This window comes from Rhincodon typus, chromosome 3 (assembly GCF_021869965.1).
Source record: "Rhincodon typus isolate 14 chromosome 3, sRhiTyp1.1, whole genome shotgun sequence".
NCBI lineage: Eukaryota > Metazoa > Chordata > Chondrichthyes > Orectolobiformes > Rhincodontidae > Rhincodon > Rhincodon typus.
Genome location: NC_063334.1, coordinates 72,633,600 through 72,656,225, shown reverse-complemented (window position 1 = coordinate 72,656,225; position 22,626 = coordinate 72,633,600). Strand labels below are relative to the sequence as shown.

The 22,626-nt window shown below is 39.8% G+C and overlaps 1 protein-coding gene across 4 annotated transcripts in view; it reads left to right on the top strand.

Moving 5' to 3' along the window:
- The first annotated feature begins 67 nt into the window (after positions 1 to 67).
- Positions 68 to 22,626, top strand: part of LOC109921050 (3'-5' RNA helicase YTHDC2-like) — a 100,279-nt gene continuing 77,720 nt past the window's right edge. For 2 of the 4 annotated variants that reach the window (XM_048619107.1, XM_048619113.1), the window contains exons 1-6: positions 68 to 194; positions 1,337 to 1,542; positions 1,759 to 1,966; positions 9,178 to 9,287; positions 12,761 to 13,059; positions 20,008 to 20,176. In XM_048619107.1, coding sequence (XP_048475064.1) covers positions 140 to 194; positions 1,337 to 1,542; positions 1,759 to 1,966; positions 9,178 to 9,287; positions 12,761 to 13,059; positions 20,008 to 20,176 — 1,047 coding nt within the window. In that variant the 5' untranslated portion in view covers positions 68 to 139. The remainder of the gene's footprint in view (positions 195 to 1,336; positions 1,543 to 1,758; positions 1,967 to 9,177; positions 9,288 to 12,760; positions 13,060 to 20,007; positions 20,177 to 22,626) is intronic. The other 2 variants (XM_048619101.1, XM_048619093.1) reach the window with 2 other exon arrangements.

Below are 22,626 nucleotides of genomic sequence, written 5' to 3'. Positions count from 1 at the left end.
AGGTTGATACATTTAATTTGTAATTTTAGACATTTCCTTTGCTTTATACTACTTTATTTTCTTTCAGGCTTGGCAAAAAGCTCGCAGTGATGGTTGGGAGAGAGCATTCTGTGAAAAAAACTTTCTTTCTCAAGCCACAATGGAAATCATTATTGGCATGAGAACCCAATTATTGGGACAACTCAGGGCATCAGGTAAATAGAGATGAACATAAGGTAAACTGAAATTTGTTATCCGGAGTCTGCACCCAGCCAATCAAAAAGGATGTACAATTCTACCTCCAAAATGTAACCATACTTCTCAATCACTTGTTGGGCGATGAACTTTGTCTTGATTCTTCTTAATGTTTTGGCTTACTCTGCTTTCATTTCCAAAATATGTTTCTTTGATCTCAAAAAAAAACCCACGGCAAATCAAAACCCCTGATGAGGAAATTGATATTGAAAAGGAGATATAGCGTTAATAATAACCGAAAGAACTGCGGAAGTTGAAAATCAGAAACAAACACAAATTGCTGGAAAAGCTCAGCAGATCTGGCAGCATCTGTGGAGAGAAATCAGAGTTAATGTTTCAGGACCAGTGAGTCTTTCTTAGAATGTTTGTCGATGTTTTATTGAAAGTAATGGTTTCCTTGCAATCTGTAAATATCTGTATTTAAAATTACACTGCTGTTCTTTAAAATCTGACACACACCAAATATTTAAAAAAAAATAAATGAACTGCATACGAACATAGGAGCTAGAGAATGCCATTTGACTCCTTGAGCCTGCTCTGCTATTCAGTATGATCGTGGCTAATCATCGAACTCAACACCTTTAATTGCAACCTCCCCCTTATCCCTTTGAATCACGAGCGATATCTACATCCTCCTTGAAAACACATTTTATTTGGACCTCAACCACTTTTTCTCCTAATGAATTCCACAGGCTCATCCCTCTCTGGGTGAAGATATTTTTAAAATTTGTTCGTGGAATGCAGATGTCAATGGCTAGGAAATTTATTAAATGAAAGAATATTGGGCAGAGAGTTTTAAAACTTGGCATGGTAGTCAAGCAACCACCTTGCTTCAAGGAGTTTGGCACTTTAAAATACTTAAGCTTTATTGTTGTCCCCCATCTGAAATTTAACTGCAGATAGCCCAATTCACCATCAAAAAGCCAGATCCAAGAGTAAGTGCTTTACCACTCAGCTACTGAGTTCAACATACCTGCCTGCAATCCTTCAAATGAGCGTTGTATAAATACATATTTGTCTAAGTATATTACAGACTGGCTTGACTTGACTGCTTTGAAATCTTATTGTTTTCCTTTAACCTATATTTAAAATTGCCTCTCAGGTTTTGTGAGAGCACGAGGGGGTGGTGACATTCGAGATGTAAACACAAACTCTGAGAATTGGGCTGTGGTGAAAGCTGCATTAGTTGCAGGCATGTACCCAAATCTTATCCACGTTGACCGAGAGAATTTATTGCTGACTGGATCCAAAGAAAAGAAAGTCAGATTTCACCCTACTTCTGTTCTCAGCCAACCACAGTATAAGAAGGTAAGGCTTGTGATTTGTGCCATTAGAAGATTAGTCTGGAAACCTTTTCAACATCTAATAAACTTGGAACTTTGCTAAAAACTGCCTGTTTAATCAAAAAGAATATGACTGGCTGTTAAATTCAAATATCTTGTAGTATTTCACTTTTTTATTGCATAGCTAAGTTATTCCTTGTGAAAATCTTACTCTAATGTACAACCTTTAACTTTGTATTAGATTCCTCCAGCAAATGGACAAGCTGTGGCTGTTCAAGCATTGCCCACTGACTGGCTTATTTATGATGAAATGACAAGAGCTCATCGAATAGCTAATATACGTTGCTGTTCTGCTGTAACGCCAATATCTGTAGTTTTGTTTTGTGGTCCAGCTAGACTATCAAGCAGTGCATTACAAGAGCCCTCTTCCCCTCGAGGTAACACATATAGTGAGTCAAAATTATTTCTTAACAAACTGTAGTATGTTTTGCTTTTTAAAATTATTTGATTCTGTTTATCACCTTAAGCTAACAAAAAAGTTTCTAAAGTGTGGCATTGACAGTAAAGTTGAGGTTTATCCAGAACCTTTGTGAAAACTAAAAAAACAAACATTAGGCTTGAGGATGGACCATAAGGCTTTGATTTAAGTGAAGAGAAGATATACGTGGCTGTGTACTGCCACCAAATTATTCAACTGTACACAGAACAAATATTCAGAGAATTAGATATTCCTGCAGGGTGAAAGCTGGAGGCTACCACATAGTAAATTTGTGCTAATGTACAGTGCTGTTTGCAGAATCAGAAGTCTTCCTGCAAAATATCTTGGATTTAGTCAAGTTTACAATTTTAGAATATTGATGAGTATGAGCACTGAAAAGACAAATACAAAGGTAGTTCAAAGGAATACGTTTGCAGTAACTAGAGTGAAGATTGAAGTGGATGGTATCACATTGGAGCAAGTGAATAGGTTTGTCCATTTACGGCAAATAGTATATTTGATAAAGTCAGAATAAAGATAGAGACAGCCAGAAGTAATTTTATGTAGATGTAGGATGACAACAACCAGAAAACACAACGAAATAAATTGTAAGGTGCCTATCAGTATTGTGTGTGCCTCAGAAATCTAGACAATAAGTCAGGTCTTGTGGAGGAACATAGAGGCCTTTGAAATGCAGTTGCTAGGATGTAATCTTCATTCGGTTGGAGAGTGACGTAGTTGATTCTGAAACAAGGGTCCTGAATTTAAATCAAGGAAACTGATAATATAATGCATGAATTGGCTATGATACATCTAGGAATGTTACTTAAAGAGCTGATGGTGGACAAGCCATAGCAAACATTTAAAGATTGTATGGATCAAGTGCAACAATTTTTAATTCTTAATAAAAACTGAAAGAACTGCGGATGCTGTAAATCAGGAACAAAAACAGAAGTAATTGGAAAAGCTCAGCAGGTCTGGCAGCATCTGTGAAGAAAAAAATCAGAGTTAACGTTTCTGGTCCGGTGACCCAAAAAATAAAATTGGAAAGGTAACCCAGCTAATAAGGGAAATTATGGATAGTATTAGATCCAAGAAAGCAGAATAAAAATGGGCTAAAAAGTTACAAATCTGAGGATTGGGAGCATTTTAGTTTCCATCAAAGGAGGACAAAGGGATTGATTAAGAGGGGATAAAAGGATGAGGATACACTTGTGGGAAACGTACAAACTGATTGTAAAAGCTTCAATTGGTATGTGAAGAGAAAAGCTTAGTGAAGACAAACGTAAGTCCTTTACAGTCAGAAACAGAGAAATGGCTGACCAATAAATAAATATCTTAGTTTTGCTTTCACAAAGGAGGACACACATAATGTCCCAAAAATGTTGGTAATGCTGGGCCTAGTAAGAGGAAGGAAAATCAGTATTAGTAGGAAATGGCGTTGGGAAAATTGATGAGATTAAAGGCTGATAAAGCCTCCGGGCCTGATAATCTACATCCCATAGTATTTAAGGAAGTGGTCCTAGAAATAGTGGATGCACTGATGGTCATCTTTCTAGGTTTAATAAACACTGGAACAGACCATATGGATTGGACGGTATCTAACGTAATTCCGCTATTCAAAAAAGGAGGTCAAGAGAAAACAGCAAGTTAGACACCGGATAGCTTGACATTAATAGTTGAGAAAATTCTCGGGTTTGTTATAAGATTTAATAGCATAACACTTGGGGGAAAGAAAAGTGACAGGACTACAAGAGTCATCATAGATTTATGAAAGGGAAAACCTGCTTGACAAATCTACTGGAATTTTTTTTGAGAGTATAACTAGTAGAATGAGGAGGAGGATGCAGGGATAATTCAGTGTGATTTGGACAAATTGAGTAAGTGGGCAAACTCATGATAGATTAAGCATAATATGGATAAATGTGAGGTTATCCACTTTGGTAAAAACAAGAAGATAGATTAAATCTGAATGGTAATGGATTGGGAAAGAGAGAGGTGCAACAAGACTGGCATATGAGGAGTCACTGAAGGTAAGCATACAGGTGCAGCAAGTGATAAATAAAGCAGGTGGTGTGTTTGTCTCCATAGTGAGAGGATTCCAGTATAAGAGCAGAGATGTCTTGTTGCAATTGTACAGGGCCTTGCTGAGATCACATACCTTAGTGTTGTGAAGATTGGAGGGAGAATGTTTAGACTGTGGAGGGAGTGTAACAAAGGTTTACCACACTGATTCCTGGAATGGCAGGATTGACGTACAGAGAGAGACTGGATCAGTTAGGATTATTTTAAGTAGAATTTAGAAGTATGAGTGGTGCGTCTCATAGGAACTTATAAAGTTCTAACAGGACTATACAGGGTAAACCTTAGGATGTTTCCAATAACTGGAAGCCCAGAGCCAGGGCTCATTGTTTACGGATACATGGTAGGCCATTTAGGACTGAGGTAGAAAAATTTTATTACCCAGAGAGTGGTGACCCTGTTTAATTTACTGCCACAGAAACCAGTTGAGGCCAGAAGATCCAATGTTTTCAAGAGGAAATTAGTTATAGTTCTTGGGGCTAAAGGGGTCAAAGGGTGTGAGGAGAAATTGTGAAGCATGATTATCACATTGAATGGCAGAACAGGTTTGAAGGGCCAAATGGCCTACCCTGCTCCCATTTTCTACGTTTCTGTGTATGCTTAAAATTCCATATATAGACCCCAGAAAAATGAACAGGTGTTAAAATGACTAGAGCAAATATAATGTGACACCTGGAAAAGAAAATGTTTGTTTCTTGGCTATGTTATCAGAGTTGAAGAGCTACAGAATAGCTCCAGTGGCTATGTGAGAAAATGCAAGACAGAAGAACGTGACCTATCAAGACAGGAAATTGTCTGTTAGGAGTAGCTACTAACAGCAGCAGTGTATCATTTAATTATATTTCATTCATTTTGGCATGTAAAATATTTTTCGTACTTTTAAGAGTATGTTAGAGAATAAACTTAGTTTATGCACACTTTTGAAACATATTCTTTAGATTCAAAATTGCATTTGCTTGATTTTCCATTCTGAAAAAAACTGGAATAATTTCATTGTTTCATCAAATAGTTTTGCCAAATGGTCTAACAAATGAAAATTTGTTTAGTAAATGTGTGTGGTATAACACTGCTTTTACCCCACTTCTCCCAAAAAATATTTTTATTTTGTACTCCTTTCTAAGTCCTTATTCGCAGGTCCTTTTGACAATCTGTTAGAAGAAACTAAGGAGTTTCTGAAATGGGCAGATTTGACAATGCAGCTAAATATAGAGGCAGTAGAATGAGTAAAGTAGCATACAAAGTGCAATGGATTAAGTATGTATGAGGGAAGATCATTGATAGGTGAAGTTGAATTTGGATAAAAGCAAACCACTGAACATGATGGAAAAATAAGCAGACAAATTATTTATAACAAATGGTGTTGAAATAACAACGGATGAACAGGAAAGAAGTCTAACAGACTTGGTAGACTCAATATTTAAAACACCTAAGTAGAACCCCACAAAGCCAGTAACATGTCTTGCTTTATAGCTAAAAGAACAAACATTGCTTGGATGATATTGAGTCTGGTATAGGTCTCTGGCTAAGTAACACGTTGAGTACTGCATTGAGTTCTGGTTGCTAATGCATGCCGGACATTTAAGTGCTAGAGGCAAGGCAGAGAAGAACCATAGTGCTGATCTCCAATGTTGTAGATGAGTTGTAAGGAATGATTAGAGAAGTCCAAGTTATGTATGATGGGAAAGTGGCATTAGAGACGATCTTCGAGGTACTAAGAGTGGTGAAATGTATGTAGATGAAGAATCTGGAATGTTGCTATTATTTGAAAATAATGTAAGCCAATATTGGTCAAACTCTTCAAAAATAACTTATCAGTGCTAACAGGAAATTATTCTTGTAGAGCTTGATGAATGATTGGTTGATGTGACATTTTTCAGTCGAATGGCAGAAGAAAAACTGCATTTAGGCATTAAACAAGAAAGTGGGGCTACTGAAGGAAACCTCTGCTTGGATAATCAGTTATGGGTGTATATTCTTCCCTGTCCATATTATTTTATCACTTTTTAACACCACCTTAATGGAAAATGAAAAGGTTAAATAGTATAGCTGAGAGTAGGAATGCAATAGGGATTCAAAAGCATAAACCCATTTTGTGACATAGTATGAGCTCCAATTTTCTGTGACATTTATATACTTGCATATGAAAGTTGATATATCTTGACTGAGTTGCTCTTGCAGAGAAGAAATGGCTGAATGATCTTGTGTTGTAACTATTCTATGATTCTGTAATAAGAGGGAAAATTGAACAAGAATCCTATCCAGCCCATATTCAATGAAGAGCCAGACATTTGTTGTGGATCTTAGCATGTTTCGTTTGTTTGCCATAAATGATCTGTTTGTATTATAGTAAAAATGTAGAGAATAAAAATATTATTGCTCTGGGTAGATAAGATTTGATTTTAATTTTAAATGTTAAGTATTTTTCTCTTAATTCCACAGCCAAGTGTGAAGTCTTAAAACGTTTTTAGCCAGACTCTGTTTTACTGAGAGACCTTGTGTATTCTGTTCCTCACTTTCATTGCAGAATTTTAAAAGTAACTGGACTGCACATCATTGAGTAATATTTAGCTAACACCTTTCACAGATTTTTGAATGAGCTGAAGTACTCAATAGGAATGAAGTAACTTTGAAGTGAAGTTACTATTGTAACATTAGAAAACATGGACACCAATTTTTGAACTGCTAGGTTCCACAGAAAAGATGCAATCATACAAAATAGGAGCAGAAGTAGACCATTCAGCCCTTTGAACGTATTCTGCCATTCAATAAGGTCATGGCTGATCCAAACCATGTGATTCCACATTTCTCTCTACCCCCACTAACCTTGGATTCTCTAGGCTAGTAAGAATGTATTTAATGACTCTGTGTCCACTACTTCCTGAGGCAGAGCTATCCAAATTCACACAGCAACTCTGAGAGATTAAGTAAAGGAGTTGGGACATCGTGGTGAGTTTGTACAGGATGTTGTTGAGGCCACTTTTGGAGTACTGTGTACAGTTCTGGTTGCTCTGCTATAGAAAGAATATTATCAAATTGGAGAGGGTTCAGAAAAGATTTACTAGGATAGTTAATACTGGGACTAGAAGGTTTGAGTTATAAGGAGAGACTGGATAGTCTGGGACTTTTTTTTTTCACTGGAGCATAGGAGGTTGAGGGGTGACCCATATAGAGGTTTATAACATCATGAGGACATAAATAAGATGAAGAGCAAAAGTCTTTTCCCTGGGGTGGGGGAGTTCACTACATATTGTGAAGATGAGAGTAGAAAGATTTAAAGGGGACCTGAGGGGCAACTTTCATACACAGAGGGTGGTTCATGTCTGTCATGAACTACCAGAAGAAGTGATAGATGCAGGTACAGTTACAACATTCAAAAGACATTTGGACAGGTGCATAAATAGGAAAGGCTTAGAGGGATACGAGCCCAATGCAGGAAGTGGGACTAGTTTAGTTTGGGAAACTTGGTCGGCATGGACGAGTTGGACCGAAGGGTCTGTTTCTGTGCAGTTATAACTCTACAACTCTGAGATGATAATTCTCCTCATCTCTGACCTGAAAGGTGACACCTTGTTTTAAAACAAACTCCCTAGTTTTAACTCATCCACAAGAGGAATCATCCTTTCCGTATCCACCTTGTCAAGACTATTTAGAATCCATACTCTTCAGCCAAGTCAACCCTCACTTTTCTGAACTCCAGTGCAAAAATATTCGTCCTGTCCTATCCAATCCATCCTCATAAGACAACCCAATCATTCTAGGTATTGGTATAGAACACAACTTCTGTACTGCCTCCAATCTGTTAAAATACACCCTTAAATGAGGTGACCAAAACAGCACATAGTATTAGAGTATTGTCTCACCAATGCCCTTTATAACTGAAGCATAATATTCTAAGTTCAATTCCCCTCACAATAAAAAAAAAGCATCCTGATTACATGTTGTACCTGTATACTATCCTCTTGTTACTAATACATGAGGGCACCTAAATCCTTCTACACCTCAGAATTCCACAGTCATCTCTGTTCAAGTAATACACCTTTGTTTTCATTCTTCCTTCGAAGTGAAGAACTTCACGTTTTCCCACATTATACTCTGTCTGCCAGATCCTTGCCCATTTAAGCCCTATCTATAGTCATCTGCTACCACCTTGTATCTTGTACACAATGTGCTTTCTCACCAATCTTGGTGTTGTCTGCAAATTTAGCTACCCATGCCTTTGCTTCCCTCCTGTCACATCCTGCCATTGAGACAAAGGCACATTTATGCATGTCCTGTTTGCTGCCAGCTAGCCAATCTTCAATCCATGCTAATACATTATCTTTTTTATGCTGGGCTTTTATTTTCTGCAATGACCTTTTTATTTGGGACCTTATCAGTTACCTCTGGAAATCGGAGTATGACTACAGTATTTCCCAAACATGTTCCCACTGTAACCCCATTTTGAAGGTTAAAAATTGCTCCAACCTGTCAGTGAGACAGGGAGGCTGAGAGTCAGGAAGGAGGACAGAGGATGGGGGCTTATTAGAGGCAGAACATAACTGTTACAATTCATGCAGAACTCCACAGCGAACAATGCTGCCCTAGAGCTCGCCGTCCCACAATTTCAGTTGGTGACTACACTTGGTGTCTCAGCCCTTGATTTGGGAAGCACTGGTCGACAGGCTCCCCTTTACGCACAGTGCAATTTTAGTAATGAGATAATGAACAGAAAATCTAATTTGGTAATGTTAGTTGCGGACCAAATGTTGGTGAAGACACTAGGAGAAACACTTGAGCTTTGCTTTGAATAGTTTTCTGCAATCTTTAATGCCCGTCACAGAACGAATGGAGAAACAGTTTGATATCTGATCTACAAGATAATACCTGATATAATGCAGCATTCCCACAAAACTGCACTGAAATGTCAGCCTGAAGTAAGCATTGAAATTTCTGAATTGAAACGACACAACAGTGGTGCTACCGTTGATCATGTCTGATGTTTCAGTAAAATCTCTCAATTTGGAATCCTTTAAAGTTGATCACCGTAGTTCAGAAAGCTGCTCCTCAAGAAATCTGATTAACAGTATTTTTTTTACTTTTTCTGTCCTGTATTTTGTGCAGTAGATGGTGTCACTAATGACAGTAGCGATAGTGAAATGGAAGACAAATCTACTTCTAAAATGGCAACTTTAAAACTGGAAGAGTGGCTAAATTTTAGAATAGACCCTGAAGTAAGTAATTTCTGGATGTGTTCCTGTTTTATTTTAGACTAATGATTTGAGTGTAAGCAAGCTAACCGCTACAGCTACAGCAGTATAATTCTTGTAAATTTTTAACATTTCAAGATGTTATGTTGATTTTCACAATTTCTGTGAGAAAATGATTAATCTCAAAATCCATACTTACTGAAATTTTTCGAATAAAGCTGTGGCTTCATAGATTAGGCTTTTCATTGCAAAACAGTACTGTTTTGTGAATTGTCATATTTAAATTGTTTTTATTCAAATTGAAATATCTATTACCTTCCATTATGATTCCTCTGGTAACTTTGAAAAGTTGCATTTTACTGAAGTTTATCTCTTTTTCAAGGTTAGATTGTGACAGTCTGGGAGTCTCTGATTTTTGTATGTGTGCTTGTAAAGGTTATTTATTTGGATTCAATTCCTCAAGCAATATGCACTCTCCAGTATGCTATGGTTTTCTGGGAATTTAAGTTTCTTTCTACATTTAAAGTGACTACTGAAGAACGTGTCAGGATACTGACTTCCAAGGATCCAATTGTACAACACAGAGAATTAACACACATTACTGTTACGGCAAATAGCTAACCATCAGAGACGGAACAATACTAGAAAAGTACCAAATCTTCAGTTCTGCAGATTTTTGCCTTTTTTTAAATCTCTATCTGGAACAAAATCTTCAGAACTCTTGTGGACTCTCTCTGGGAAAAGATGAAAGCTTACCTTAGAACCCTGACCTCATTTGTACAAACTGCAACCTGGTCTTACCTGGCTTGAAGCTGAGTTGCGGCTCTCCCAAAACCTATTCCTTTTTTGAGATGGAGAAGATTGAATCAGATGTAGTGATATTAACAAATTGAGCAAATGTAACTAAAAGACATGAGGGAGAAGCTGGCCAGAGTTGATTGGATGGGAAGCAAAGGAGGGAAGACATCAATGGCTGGATTTCTGGGGATGATTCATGAGGCACAGCAGGAATTCATCCCAAGAAAGAAGCAGCATAAGAAGGGGAGGATGGCACACAAGGGAAAAAGAAAGCATACAATGTGGTGAAGATTAATGGGAAGCCAGAGGATTGGGAAGCCTTTTAAAAAGAAACAGAGGATAACTAAGCAAACAATAAAGGGGGAGACGATGAAATATGAGGATAAGCTAGCTGGTAATATAAAAGAAGATTGCAAGACTTTTTTAGATATCCGAAGGTTAAGAGAAAGGCAGGAGTGGACATTGGATTGCTGGAAAATGAGGCTGAAGAACCAGCAATGGAGAACCAAGAAATGGCAGAGGAACTAAGTAGGTACTTTGCATCCGTTTTCAAGTGAAAGACACCATACAAGAACTTCAAGATTCAGTGGGCAAAGGTTAGTTTAGTGGCTATCACTAAAGAGAAGGTGCGGGGAAAGCTGAAAATTCTGAACATGGATAAATCACCCGGACTGGATGGTCTACATGCCAGAGTTCTGAAGGAGATAGTAGAGGCAATAGTAATGATCTTTCAAGAATCACAAGATTCAGGGAGAGTCCCAGAAGACTGGAAAATGGCTAATGTAACACCCCGGTTTAAGAAGGGAGTGAGGCAGAAGACAAGAAACTGTAGGCCATTTAGCCTGACCTCAGTCGTTGGTAAGTTTTTTTAACGTCCATTATTAAGGATCAGATTATGGAGTACTTGGAAGTGCATGGTAAAATAAGGCTGAGTTAGCATGGCTTTGTCAAAGGGTTGTCATGCCTGACAAAGGAGAGCAAGTGGATGTGATCTATTTAGATTTTCAGAAGACCTTTGACAAGGTGCCACACAGGAAGTTGCTAAATAAGATAAGAGGTAATGGTGTTAGGGGAAGGTACTGGCATGAGTAGAGGATTGGCTGACTGGCAGAAGGCAGAGAGTAGTGATAAAGGGTTCTCTTTTAGGATGGCACCTGACTAATGGAGTTCTGTAGGCGTCAGTGTTGGGACCACAACTATTCATGTTGTACAATAACTATCTTGGTGAAGTAACTGAGGGCATTGTTGCTAAGTTTGCAGATGACACAAAGATAGGTGGAGGTACAAGTTATGTTGAGGAGGCTGCAGAAGGATGTGGATATAGTAGGCGAGTGGGCAAAGAAGTGGCAGATGAAATACAATGTGGCAAAGTGTGAGGGTATTCAATTTTGTAGGAAGAATAGATGTGTACACTGTTTTCTAAATGGGGAAAGGCTTCAGAAATCTGAAGTGCAAAGAGACTTGAGAGTCCTAGTTCATGATTCTCTTAAGGTGAACATGCGGGTTTTGTTGGCGGTTAGGAAGGCAAACACAATATTAGCATTCATTTCACGAGAGCTAGAAAATAAGGGCACCTTCCTCCTGCCCCTCCACCCTCCAATTTGATTCTGTGGGAGCAACTGGTGCAAAAAGGAGGGAACCTGTGATTGGAGCAGAACAAAAGGGAGAGAAGGAATCTGAGGTTGTAGGTACAATTCCTCACCACAGATCTGTTTCTACTGTATGTTTTACTCCTCCAATCATAAGTATGGATTATTTTCTTGCTCCCAGGACATTTGCACTTCCACATGTTTAGCTCTTTCCGAGGAATCATAATGCAAGGTATTGTGTGTTTTCCGCCCCTGTTTTTGTTTTTTTTTTTTTTTTAGCTCTTTTGGATTTTGCACGGGTGATTTCACACACTACTCCTGTATGTTGAACCATGCTCCAGTCCTTGGGTATCTGAATTGGACTTGAGTCAAATCAAAATCGAAACTGTCTAATGCTGCATTCAGATAACAATATTGTTGCTAAAGGAGGCTGTTTTATTCTGTGGTGCTTCAGATTCAGATTGATCCCAAAATCCACATAATTCAGTTGAACAATTAATTTCAGCATGGATGAAGATCGTATCTCCTCTCTAGCCTGCCAACATCCCCACCACACTCTGTCGTGATGTTTTGATCAGCATTATACTGCTGGCACATGGTATCTCGCTACAAAATGTATTCGCTGATCTAAGCATACACTTTGATTATGTAAGATTAATGACACGTATACATGTGCATGATGTACCATTGGAGATTGTATGGATGATCTGAAATTAGTACTTAGTGAACAATGTCTTGACTGAAGTTCCACTCAAACTATGAATCATTTAGGTTGCTGACTCAATCGTAGGTTTACTAGAATAAAAAATGGAAATGCTAGAGAAAAACAAGTTAATGTTTCGAGTCCAATCTATCATCTTTTGGAACCCTGAGTTTATTTTTCCTGATTTCACCTTTTGATAAAATAATCGGAGCAATAATAGGTCACCTGTTCATTTGTTGTTTAATATGCCATATGTGCCTACATAAGTTAACTTCAAAAATAATCCATTGGTTTTAAATTGCTTTGATATGATCTGAGGATATAATAAAGAACCATAAAAATGCAAGTTCATTGTGCGGCTTGTTTTCTTTTTTGTTAATGAATTTTCACTATCTGTCTTGTTACAGGCAGCAAGTCTTATCTTACAGTTACGACAGAAGTGGCACAGTCTATTCCTGAGACGTATGCGTGCTCCATCAAAACCTTGGACTCAGGTAGATGAAGCAACTATCAGAGCAATCATTGGAGTCCTCAGCAGTGAGGAGCAAGCAGCAGGGTTGCAACAACCTTCTGGAATTGGACAAAGACCAAGACCGATGTCTTCGGAAGAACTTCCTGTCTCCTCATCTTGGAGGTCGAACAGCAGGAAAAGTTCAGCTGAAACAGAGTTTTCAGATGATTCTTCCAGTGTGGAATTCAGGGAAAGGTAGAACTATAGCAATACATCAAATTGAATAGTAATTGATCTGAAAAATATCTCTTGATGGGAAGAGGGTATTCTTTTAGTACCTAATCTTGGGTGTTACTGAAACAAAAATTCCATGGCATAACACCACGTCTCGTGCCATATATTATCAGATGACATGAGAATCGCTCTACTTAAGTATGAGGTGATTTCTAGATTATGTAATGGCCTTCATGTAAACAGACAAGGTTAATAGAGCAATTTGAACGAAGAACGGTGACATGAACGGAAATAATTCATGAGTTGTTAGGAGGTATGACTGCATGTCTTAGTTATGGTAATTGAAAAGTGCATGATCTTCTGAGGGATGGCAGTCTCTCTCTGATTTCTACCCAGTCCCTCCTTGTTTAGGAAAGGAGAGAGGTTCACATTTCTGAGAGGAGATTCCGACCAGTGCTCCTTCAGAAATGCAGGGCTGGAATTCCTTTCTGACAGTTTTGTCGTAGTGCAGTACTATCAAGAAGGCAAACCACACCCTCATTTCACAGTCATACTCTGAAATTTAGAAATCCGACATCACAGACTGAAACCTTGACAGCTGCTGTCAAATATTAAATACGCAAGTTAAGTAAGGGAGGCGATGGCCTAGTGGTATTATCACTGGACTGTTTAATCCAGAGACCCAGATAATGTTCTGGGGACCTGGGTTCGAATCCCGCCACGGCAGATGGTGGAATTTGAAGTCAAATGATGATCATAAATCCATTGCCGATTGTCAGGGGAAAAACCCATCTCGTTTGCTAATGTCCTTTAGGGAAGGAAACTGCCATCCTTACCTTGTCTGGCCTACATGTGACTCCAGACCCACCCCCGTGAATGAATAAAGAAATCCAGCAGCTGGATGGAGAATGGGGTGTGCAGTGGATAGAATGCTGTGGGTGGCTGCAGACTATCAGGTGACAAGGGGTCAAGTAAGTGATTGTAGTGTTTAAGGTAGATCGGTGGTGGGTGGGGAAAAAATCAAGTCAGGAGGAGGAGGGTCGGTACAACACACATTAGGTCTGGTGACAGGAATGGGTAAGAGTAGGCCCCATGCAGAAGACTTGCCCCTGAACACAGTCGTACGTTTCAGTGTCAATCTGCAGAGAGGGAGACATCAAAAATTAGACAGATACATGGTGAGCTGGAATGAAAGATTAAGGGAATCTATCCATGCTCTGTTATGGCTCTGGTATACAAACACTGCCAGTTTCTATGGAAAGGGTGGCAGCCACCTTGGAGACCCAAGTTCAACAGCACCCTGCTGGGTATGCATATGGACCTGCACTCCATCAATTTAGCAGCCAATGTACAGCATCAGTAGCAAGCCCAGAGAGGGATGAAGCACCTGAACCTCGCCCCAGGTGTCCTTTCTTTGAAGTGACTGACAGGTACCTGACAGCTTCTTCTCAGGACAGTTCAGAGATACGTTGCCCATCCACCTCAACCCTGCCTGTGACTCTAATGCCTCCAGCATTTCAGCCCAGGAAGGTGAACTTGTCTGCAGTCGGGGCATTCTCAGCAGTATGAGGCCCTCTGCGTTGAAAGCCACGGGATAGTTGCCAAAATCTTCAAAGTCAACAAGGTATACCTCACAGCAGGAATCCTCCACTCTAATTGCAGATGTCAGTCCTTCATATAAATGTAGTGTGAAGGGAGAGGAAGGAAAAAAACATTAAGGGCACATCAGTGTCATGGAGGTTCAACTGCTGTATACAATTTGCACTTTTGTTCGCTTCCACTATTCTAATATCTCCTGTAGTCTTATTGTTCCTATTGCCTCAGGCTAGGTGGGGCATTGTAGAACATGGAATCAGAATTTAACAGTACACAAAGAGGCCATTCAGCCAATCATGTCTGTACCTGCTCCCAAAACAGTTATCCAGCTAGTATCATTTTTCAGTCCTATCTCTGTAGTCCTCTAAATTCATTACATTCAAATACATATTCTGCATTCTCCTGAAACCTCCCTATGGAATTTGTTTACACCACTCTCCCAGGCAGCACATTCCAAATCCCAACAACTCTGAGTAAAATTTCTCCTCCTCTCTCTCCTAGCTCTCTTGTTGACTGTATTGTAATTGTGACCCCTAATTACTGACATACTACCTAGTGAAAACAAAATGTCCTTCTTTACCCTGTCAAAATTGTGTGTATACTTGAACGCCTCCAATGAGATTACCTGTAATCTTATCTGTTCCAAGAAGAATAATTTTAATTTCTGTAATTTTTCCTTGTATTTAAAAACCCTCATTCCTGGTATCATTCTAGTAAATCTCCTTTGCACTCTCTCCAAAGCTTTAGCATCCTTCGTTAAATAACGTGTCCAGAACTGAAAAATAATTATATTGGTCTGAGCAATTACTTTGTAGAGGTGTTGTATCACTTCCTGCCTTTTATACTGTGTGCCTTTACTATATACTTTATAAGCCTTCTTAAGAACTATTTCAATTTGCCTTGCCATCATTAGAGATGTTTTGGACTTGAACCCTGAGGTCCCTCTGCACCTTATTTTTTCTTTATTCATTCATGGGATGAGGGTGTCGCTGGTTAGGCAGCATTTACTGCCTATCCCTAATCGCCTAGAGGTCAGTTAGTGGTTAACCACATTGCTGTGGGTCTGGATTCACATGTTGGCCAGATCAGATCAGAATGGCAGTTTCTTTCCCTAAAGGACATTAGTGAACCAGATGGGTTTTTCTAACAATCAACAATGGACTCACGGTCATCATTAGACTCTTAATTCCAGATATTTTTTTGAATTCAAGCTCCACCACCTGTCGTGGCGGGATTCAAATCCAGGTCCCCAGAACTTTATCTAGGCCTCTGGGTTAACAATCCAGTGATAACTAACACTACTAGGCCATCACCTCCCCCTTTATCCTGCTCAAAGTTGTGCCATTGAGTCTCTATTGCCTCCATGTTTCTTCTACATTATCTCACATTTCACTGTATTGAAATTCATTTGCTAGGTGTCTGTCCATTTGGCCAACTTGTTAATGTCCCTGTGAAGTCACTTAGTGTCATTCTTTCAAATTCACTTTCTCACTACCTTAGTCTCATTTGCAAATTTAGAATTTTTGACCTCGGTACCCATCTCCAAATCAATACTCCAAATCAGCCATCTGTAGTTCAAGAACTGCCACCTCTGGCACTATATGCAGATGTGACTGTCCTAGATATCTTGTGGATCCAAAATATCCCACATCTTACATTCCACACATCAGAAGCTTTCCCAAAGACCCTGCCATTTTTACTGGCCACGATGATGCACACTGCTGAGGCTGTGCTGTTTCGAAGTCATTACCAAATTTTCTAACAACATTTCATTTATTTCCCTTCGTTTTTTCTAAATTTGGTACCAGTTTTCACAGGCAGATTCTCAGAGAATTAAGGCTGTTGAGACTGCCAGGTGCAAATTTTTTTTGATCTCTTTGCAGTTTGGGTTGTTGCTGGCTGCATTTATTGTCCATCCCTAATTGCCCTGTACAAGGTGGTGGTGAGCCATTAATCAGCTTCTTCACTTTATGTAATCACTGTAATGTAGCAGTCATTTTGAACATACAAAACATCAATAAACAATGATGTGTTAATCCGTGAAGTTTGTGAAACATAAGTGTTGACCGCCATATGCTTGTCTTCAAATAGTGTTGTGTTCATCTGCGAGGACAAGGAGGGCCTTGGTTTAATGTTTCATTCAAAAGACAGCCCTTCTGACTGCGCAGCATTCCCTCACTACTGTGTTCCTGTGGTAGTTGAGTCTCATTGCGGTGGGATTTGAACCTGTGAACTATTGTTAAGTGTGACAGTGCTCCCATGAGGCAGGATTGATCATAAATGTGGGTGTGGGAGGTTTAGCTTCAGGATCCAGTTGGATTTTTATAACAATATCAGCTTTTCACTTTTTCTGTTTAGTCTGAAATGACCAGATTTAGTGAATTAAATTTCATTTAGTAACTGTGGGGCATGAGCTCACACCTGCAGGATTGCTTGTCCTGTACCAGAACTACCCAGCTGCATGCAAGTGTCTTAGACTGTTAGCTGGGTTTGAGGAGACAGGCGATGCAGTGATAATGACTCTGGACCTGCAATCCAGTACTCCCAGCCAATGTTCTGGGACATGAGATGTGATGAAATTTGAATTCAAAAACAAAAAACCTTAAATAAAATGCTGGCTCAATAGTGACTGTGCAACTGCTGTCAACCATCACAAAAAACCAACTGGACCACAAATGGACCCTGGGGAAGGAAATTCACTGCCCCTACCCAGCCCGGCCCACACGCAACTCCAGGCCTACAGCAATGCAGACAACCCTGAACTGCCCTCTGGACAACCAAGGATGTCAGCAAAAGAATATGTTGTTCTGCAATCATTGCAGTGGGCTTTTCTCTCGTTATCAGCAATGTGGGCAACTACAGATAGCCTCAGCCTCATCCAACAGAGAACTACAGAACCTTAACTTGGAGAGTGCAGCCAAGGTGCTACAGCTGAATGTTGGGGACTTTGAGGCTAACTATAAGATGTAGAGGAGGATCCAAATCTTTTAAGTGCACTTTGTAGGAAAGATTTTGGAATCTATGATGCTTCCCTGCATTTCAGGAGGGAAAGCTTTGTCTTGTTCTGTGTCTCAACAGAATGCTGTAATATTTAAACGTGTGTGATGGCTCGTGCTGCCACCTATATTTTGTTTCCCATGTTTTGCAACACTCTACAGAGAAGAGACAAAAAAATCGCATTATACTTTAAGTAATGGCATAGAGGATGTTTAGGCATAGGAACGGTGTGGGGAAGAATCATGGCACTCTGAAAGATTGAAGGAATACAGACGTAGGAGCGCTCAGAAGGAAAAATCTAAGAATTTTTGACTTGCTCATCCTTTTGAAGGTGTGTACTCCCTAATGTGACCCTGATGTCTTTGGCATAAAGGACCATTTTAGTTCAAACTGATGTGTAGATGCACTCACTAACACAGTTGCTTTATTAGTAGCATTTGGCTAGGGTAAGGTGTGTACAGGAACTTTCTCTTAAAAGAGATGAAGACATCAGATCCGCACTTGCAAGGACTACACCTTTTATTGCATAGTGATAAACAATGAAAACTGAATCACACAAGTGTTATGTCACAGAAGGAGGCCATTTGGCCCATTGTGTCTGCACCAGCTCTCCAGTGAGCATTATGACTTAGTTTCATTCTTCTACTATTTTTTTCATGCCTTGAACATTGTTTCTATTTAAATAATCATTCAGTTCCCTCTTGAATGCCTCAATTGAACCTGCGTCCACCAGTTTCCAGACTCGAACCACTTATGGTGTGAAAAAGTTCTTTCTTGCCTCGCCTTTGTCTTTTTCAAATCACTTTAAATCTGTGCCCTCTTGTTCTTGTTCCATTAATGAATGGGAACAGTTTCTTCTTATCTACTTTATCCAGATCGCTCATGATTCTGCAAGCTATTAGATTTCCACTTCACCGTCTTCTCTCCAAGGAAAACAATCCTAACCTCTCCAGTCTATCCACATAACAGAAATTTCTCATCTCTAACCATTCTTGTAAATCTGTTCTGCATTCTGTACTTTCACATGCTTCTTATATAGTGACACCCAGAACTGTATACAATACTCATGTTGAGTTCTAACAAGTGTCTTAGACAAGTTAAGCATCACCAATCTTGTTGTACTCTATGCACTATTAATAAAAGCCCAGGATCCCCAGACTTGCAACAAACCAACTGCCTGACTGACCATGACCAACCCTTCACCACCCTCTAGGAGTAGAAATGGACTAGTCCTGAATTGACTGTGCTACCCCTTGAATTACTGGAGTCCACCATCATCTCAATAAACATTCATTTCTTCTGACATTCACATAATGCCATCCTCTTCAAGCACATGCAGCTGTGTTTGCCACATACATTGATGACGCACTGTACAATGATACATTCATCCTCTCCATGACGGTTATATCTTCACCACTGTTAACTGCGAACTGACCCTGCCCACAAAAATCACAAATTCAGACTGAGGGATTGCTGCCTGAATCCACCCAGAAAAGCTAGCTGTGAGATTACAAGTGTTGCTTGAGCCATCTCAATTACACACAACCTGAGGCTTTGAGGGTGATATGTTGTCATTGTACAGTTGTGTGGATAGAGGGTCCAAGAAGAGTTTGCTGTAGTTATAATTTTTCCAACCAAAGTAGAGCCATGAATTCACCCAGACTGGAGTCAGAGGCACCAACTTGACAAGTACCTATTCAGTTTTTACTTTTTGAAGCATTTGAGTTTCTTGATTAGGGAGAGGTTAATCGACAGGGAAGTTAATAGGGTGAGTCTGTAATTAATAAGTGCAATTGCATACAAATAGACTTCTTGCCACTTGATGGTGAGCATTTGATCTCTCCATCTAAGGAGCGAGGACTTAATTGTGACATTGCTTCTCAACTGTGAGAATCTGATGTTTGGCCCAATTAAGACATTACACTCTGTTATTCTTGCCACCTCACAGAGGGAACAAATATGCCAGTTTCCTCTTCACAAATGCTGCCTGATTTGCAATATCCAGCATTTTCTGCTTTATTTCACATTTCTAGCTACCACAGTGTTTTGCTTTTGTATTATCTCTATGCTTGTTTGACTGAGGAGAACTATTCACTAGTGTCCACTTACACATGTAAGATGGTGGTAATTGACCTCTCAAATGTAAAATTATAGTAATGTTATTGTGAAAGATGATAGAATTAGAATTTTACAGCACAGTGGTAGATCATTGGCATATCGCTTTTGTGTTGAGTGTCTCGGAGATTTTCATTTAACTTCTTTACCCTGCTTTTTCTCTGTACCCTCTACTTTTTAGAAATACTTAATTTCCTTTTAAAAAGTTTGTTGTTTTACATTTTCAAAAATAGTACAAACCAGTATTTTTCTTTTTTATAGGGTTCAGTTAAAGTCGCAGCAGCAGCAGCAGCAAAGGTACAAAGAGAGGGGCTTCCTCCATCCTAAGAGGAGTGCTGATGACAGATCAGATCAGTCATCTGTAAAATCGACAGACAGCAGCAACTATCCCAGCCCCTGTGCCAGCCCGTCTCCTCCACCTTCAGGCAAAGTAAGTTTGTTTATTGAAATGCTCTCAAGAGTAATTGAATTTGATAGATTGAACAGCTTATTTCTTCTCCGTTAGGTAGAATGTTCCTTGCAGCATACAGTCGACCTTGGAGGTGGGGTATCAGAAAATATAAGGGAAAAGGCGCAGGGACAGCTTCTTTATATGTTCCCACCAGCTTGCGATTTTTCTGGAGTCCGCTTTAAGAATTTGACTGTTGCATGCCCTGCAATTCTAACTGGAAGATAGTGAAAGTAATAATCGAGCTAATTAGTGACCATTTTTCGAAGGAATTTGGAATTTTCTACTGGGGCACAATGAGAGGTTGGAGCCATAACGTGCACATGCAGTATTGACATTGTACGTTCAAATTGGCAAACCTTAGGTCATCTGCTCATAAAAAAATTGGAAATCTGTGCTCCACCTGCAGACATTTCCAGTGGATTGTAATGAGCATTAAGAAATAGCTGCCGGTCCCATCGTTGAACGACTGTATCTCGTGCTGACCTCCCCTGCTGTCTGCAGCTCAGCATTACATCACCTTCACGTTAGCCCTACCAGTCACCTTTCACTTTGGGCACTCGGGCTGTCTAACCTCGAACTATCCACCATTGTCATTGGATGAGAATGGATAGACATGCTCATTGCTATCAGCTGTCAAGCTGCAGCCCTGAACAGAGTTGGGAGCTCCACAAATGGTCCCATCTCCCAAATATTTTCAAATTTGGAAAATTCAGCCCATTGTGTCACTGCTGGTTTATTTTATTTCAAACTCAAATTTAATCCCATTTTCATAGTTGTTTCTCTTTCAGTTTAATGTTTATCTCTTTCAATTAATTGATTTTTGAAAAAATATTTTGTATACTTGGATTTCTTTCCATGGAGCAACTTACTAAACAAATGTATTTATTTTGTGGCCCTCCCCGCTACCCCACTAATACACTCCACTCCTCCACTGTTGCTAAAGTATAGCCGCCTTATGCAACATCTGTTAGTGGATAAACAGAAATTTCCTCCAGTTAATCATCAGAAAAACTGAAACCGTTGTTTTTGATCCTTGCTCTATGCTCGTTCCCAAGCTACTGATTACTGGCAACCACGTGAGATTAGACCAGTCTTTCTGCAACCTTCGTGTCACATTTGACTGCAAGGTGAACTTCGGACTTCATATTTGTACACCCACATAATATGCCTATCTTTGCCGCTGTCTCAGTTCAGCAGCTGATGATACCTTTAATACCTCTAGACTCCTCTATGCAATGCATTCCTGGCTTATCTCTCTCTTTCTCCCTTCAAGCACTTGAGGTCATCCTAAGCTCCCCTGCCTGTGTCTTAGTTCACAGTAAGTCCCATTCCCCAATTAGTTCTGTGCTCACTGACCTACATTGGCTCCTGGTCAGGCAACACTTGGTTATCTTTGTTTTCAAATCCCTCTGTTGCTTCACCTCTCCTTAGCTCTGATCTTCAGTCCCAAAACTTTGAGATATAAGAACAAAGAGCAGTATAGCACAGGAACACAGGCCCTTTGGCCTACCAAGCCTACACTGACACATATGATGCCAAACTCAAGACTAAAAACCTTTTACCTCTACACTGTCTGTAACACTTTACTCCCTTCCTGTTCATGAATCTGTCAAGAGACCTGTTAAGCATTGCTATTGTGAGAATACAAGGTGCAGAGCTGGATGAGCACAGCAGGCCAAGCAGCATCAGAGGAGCAGGAAGGCTGACGTTTCGGGCCTAGACCCTTCAGAAAATTGCTATTGTATCTGCTTCTGTCCCCACCCCTAGCAGCACTCTCCACACAGTTACCATGCTGTGTTTAAATATCTGCGACTCACATCTTCTTTAAACTTTCTCCCTTTTACCTTAAGCCTTGGTCCCCTAGTAACTGACATTTCTAGCCTGGGAAAGGGACTCTTGACTATCCATTCTATCCATGCATCTCATAATTTTGTAAACCTCTATTAGGTCAGCCCCTCGGCCTCTAACGATCAAGTGAAAACAAACTAAGTTTGTCCAATCTCTTCTCGTAACTAATACCCTCTAAACCAGGCACATCCTGATAAACCTTTTCTGTACCCTCTTCAAAGCCTGCACAACCTTCTGATAGTGTGGCGACCAGAACTATATGCCGTAATCCAAATGTGGCCTAAGTAAAGTTCTATACAGCTGCAACATGACTTGCCAATAGTTATACTCTATGCCTCGACCAATAAAGACAAGAATGTCATATGCTTTCCTGACTACCTTATCCACTTGCATTGACACTTTCAGGGAACTGTGGACCTGTATGCCTAGATCCCTCTGTATTCCAAGTTTTGGCAAAGATCTGTAGCTCGGGTTGTGGGTCAGGTTGTTAACTTGTTCGCCGAGCTGACTTGTTCTCGTTCAGATGTTTCGTCACCATGCTAGTTGACATCATCAGTGGAGCCTCCAATGAAGTGATGTTC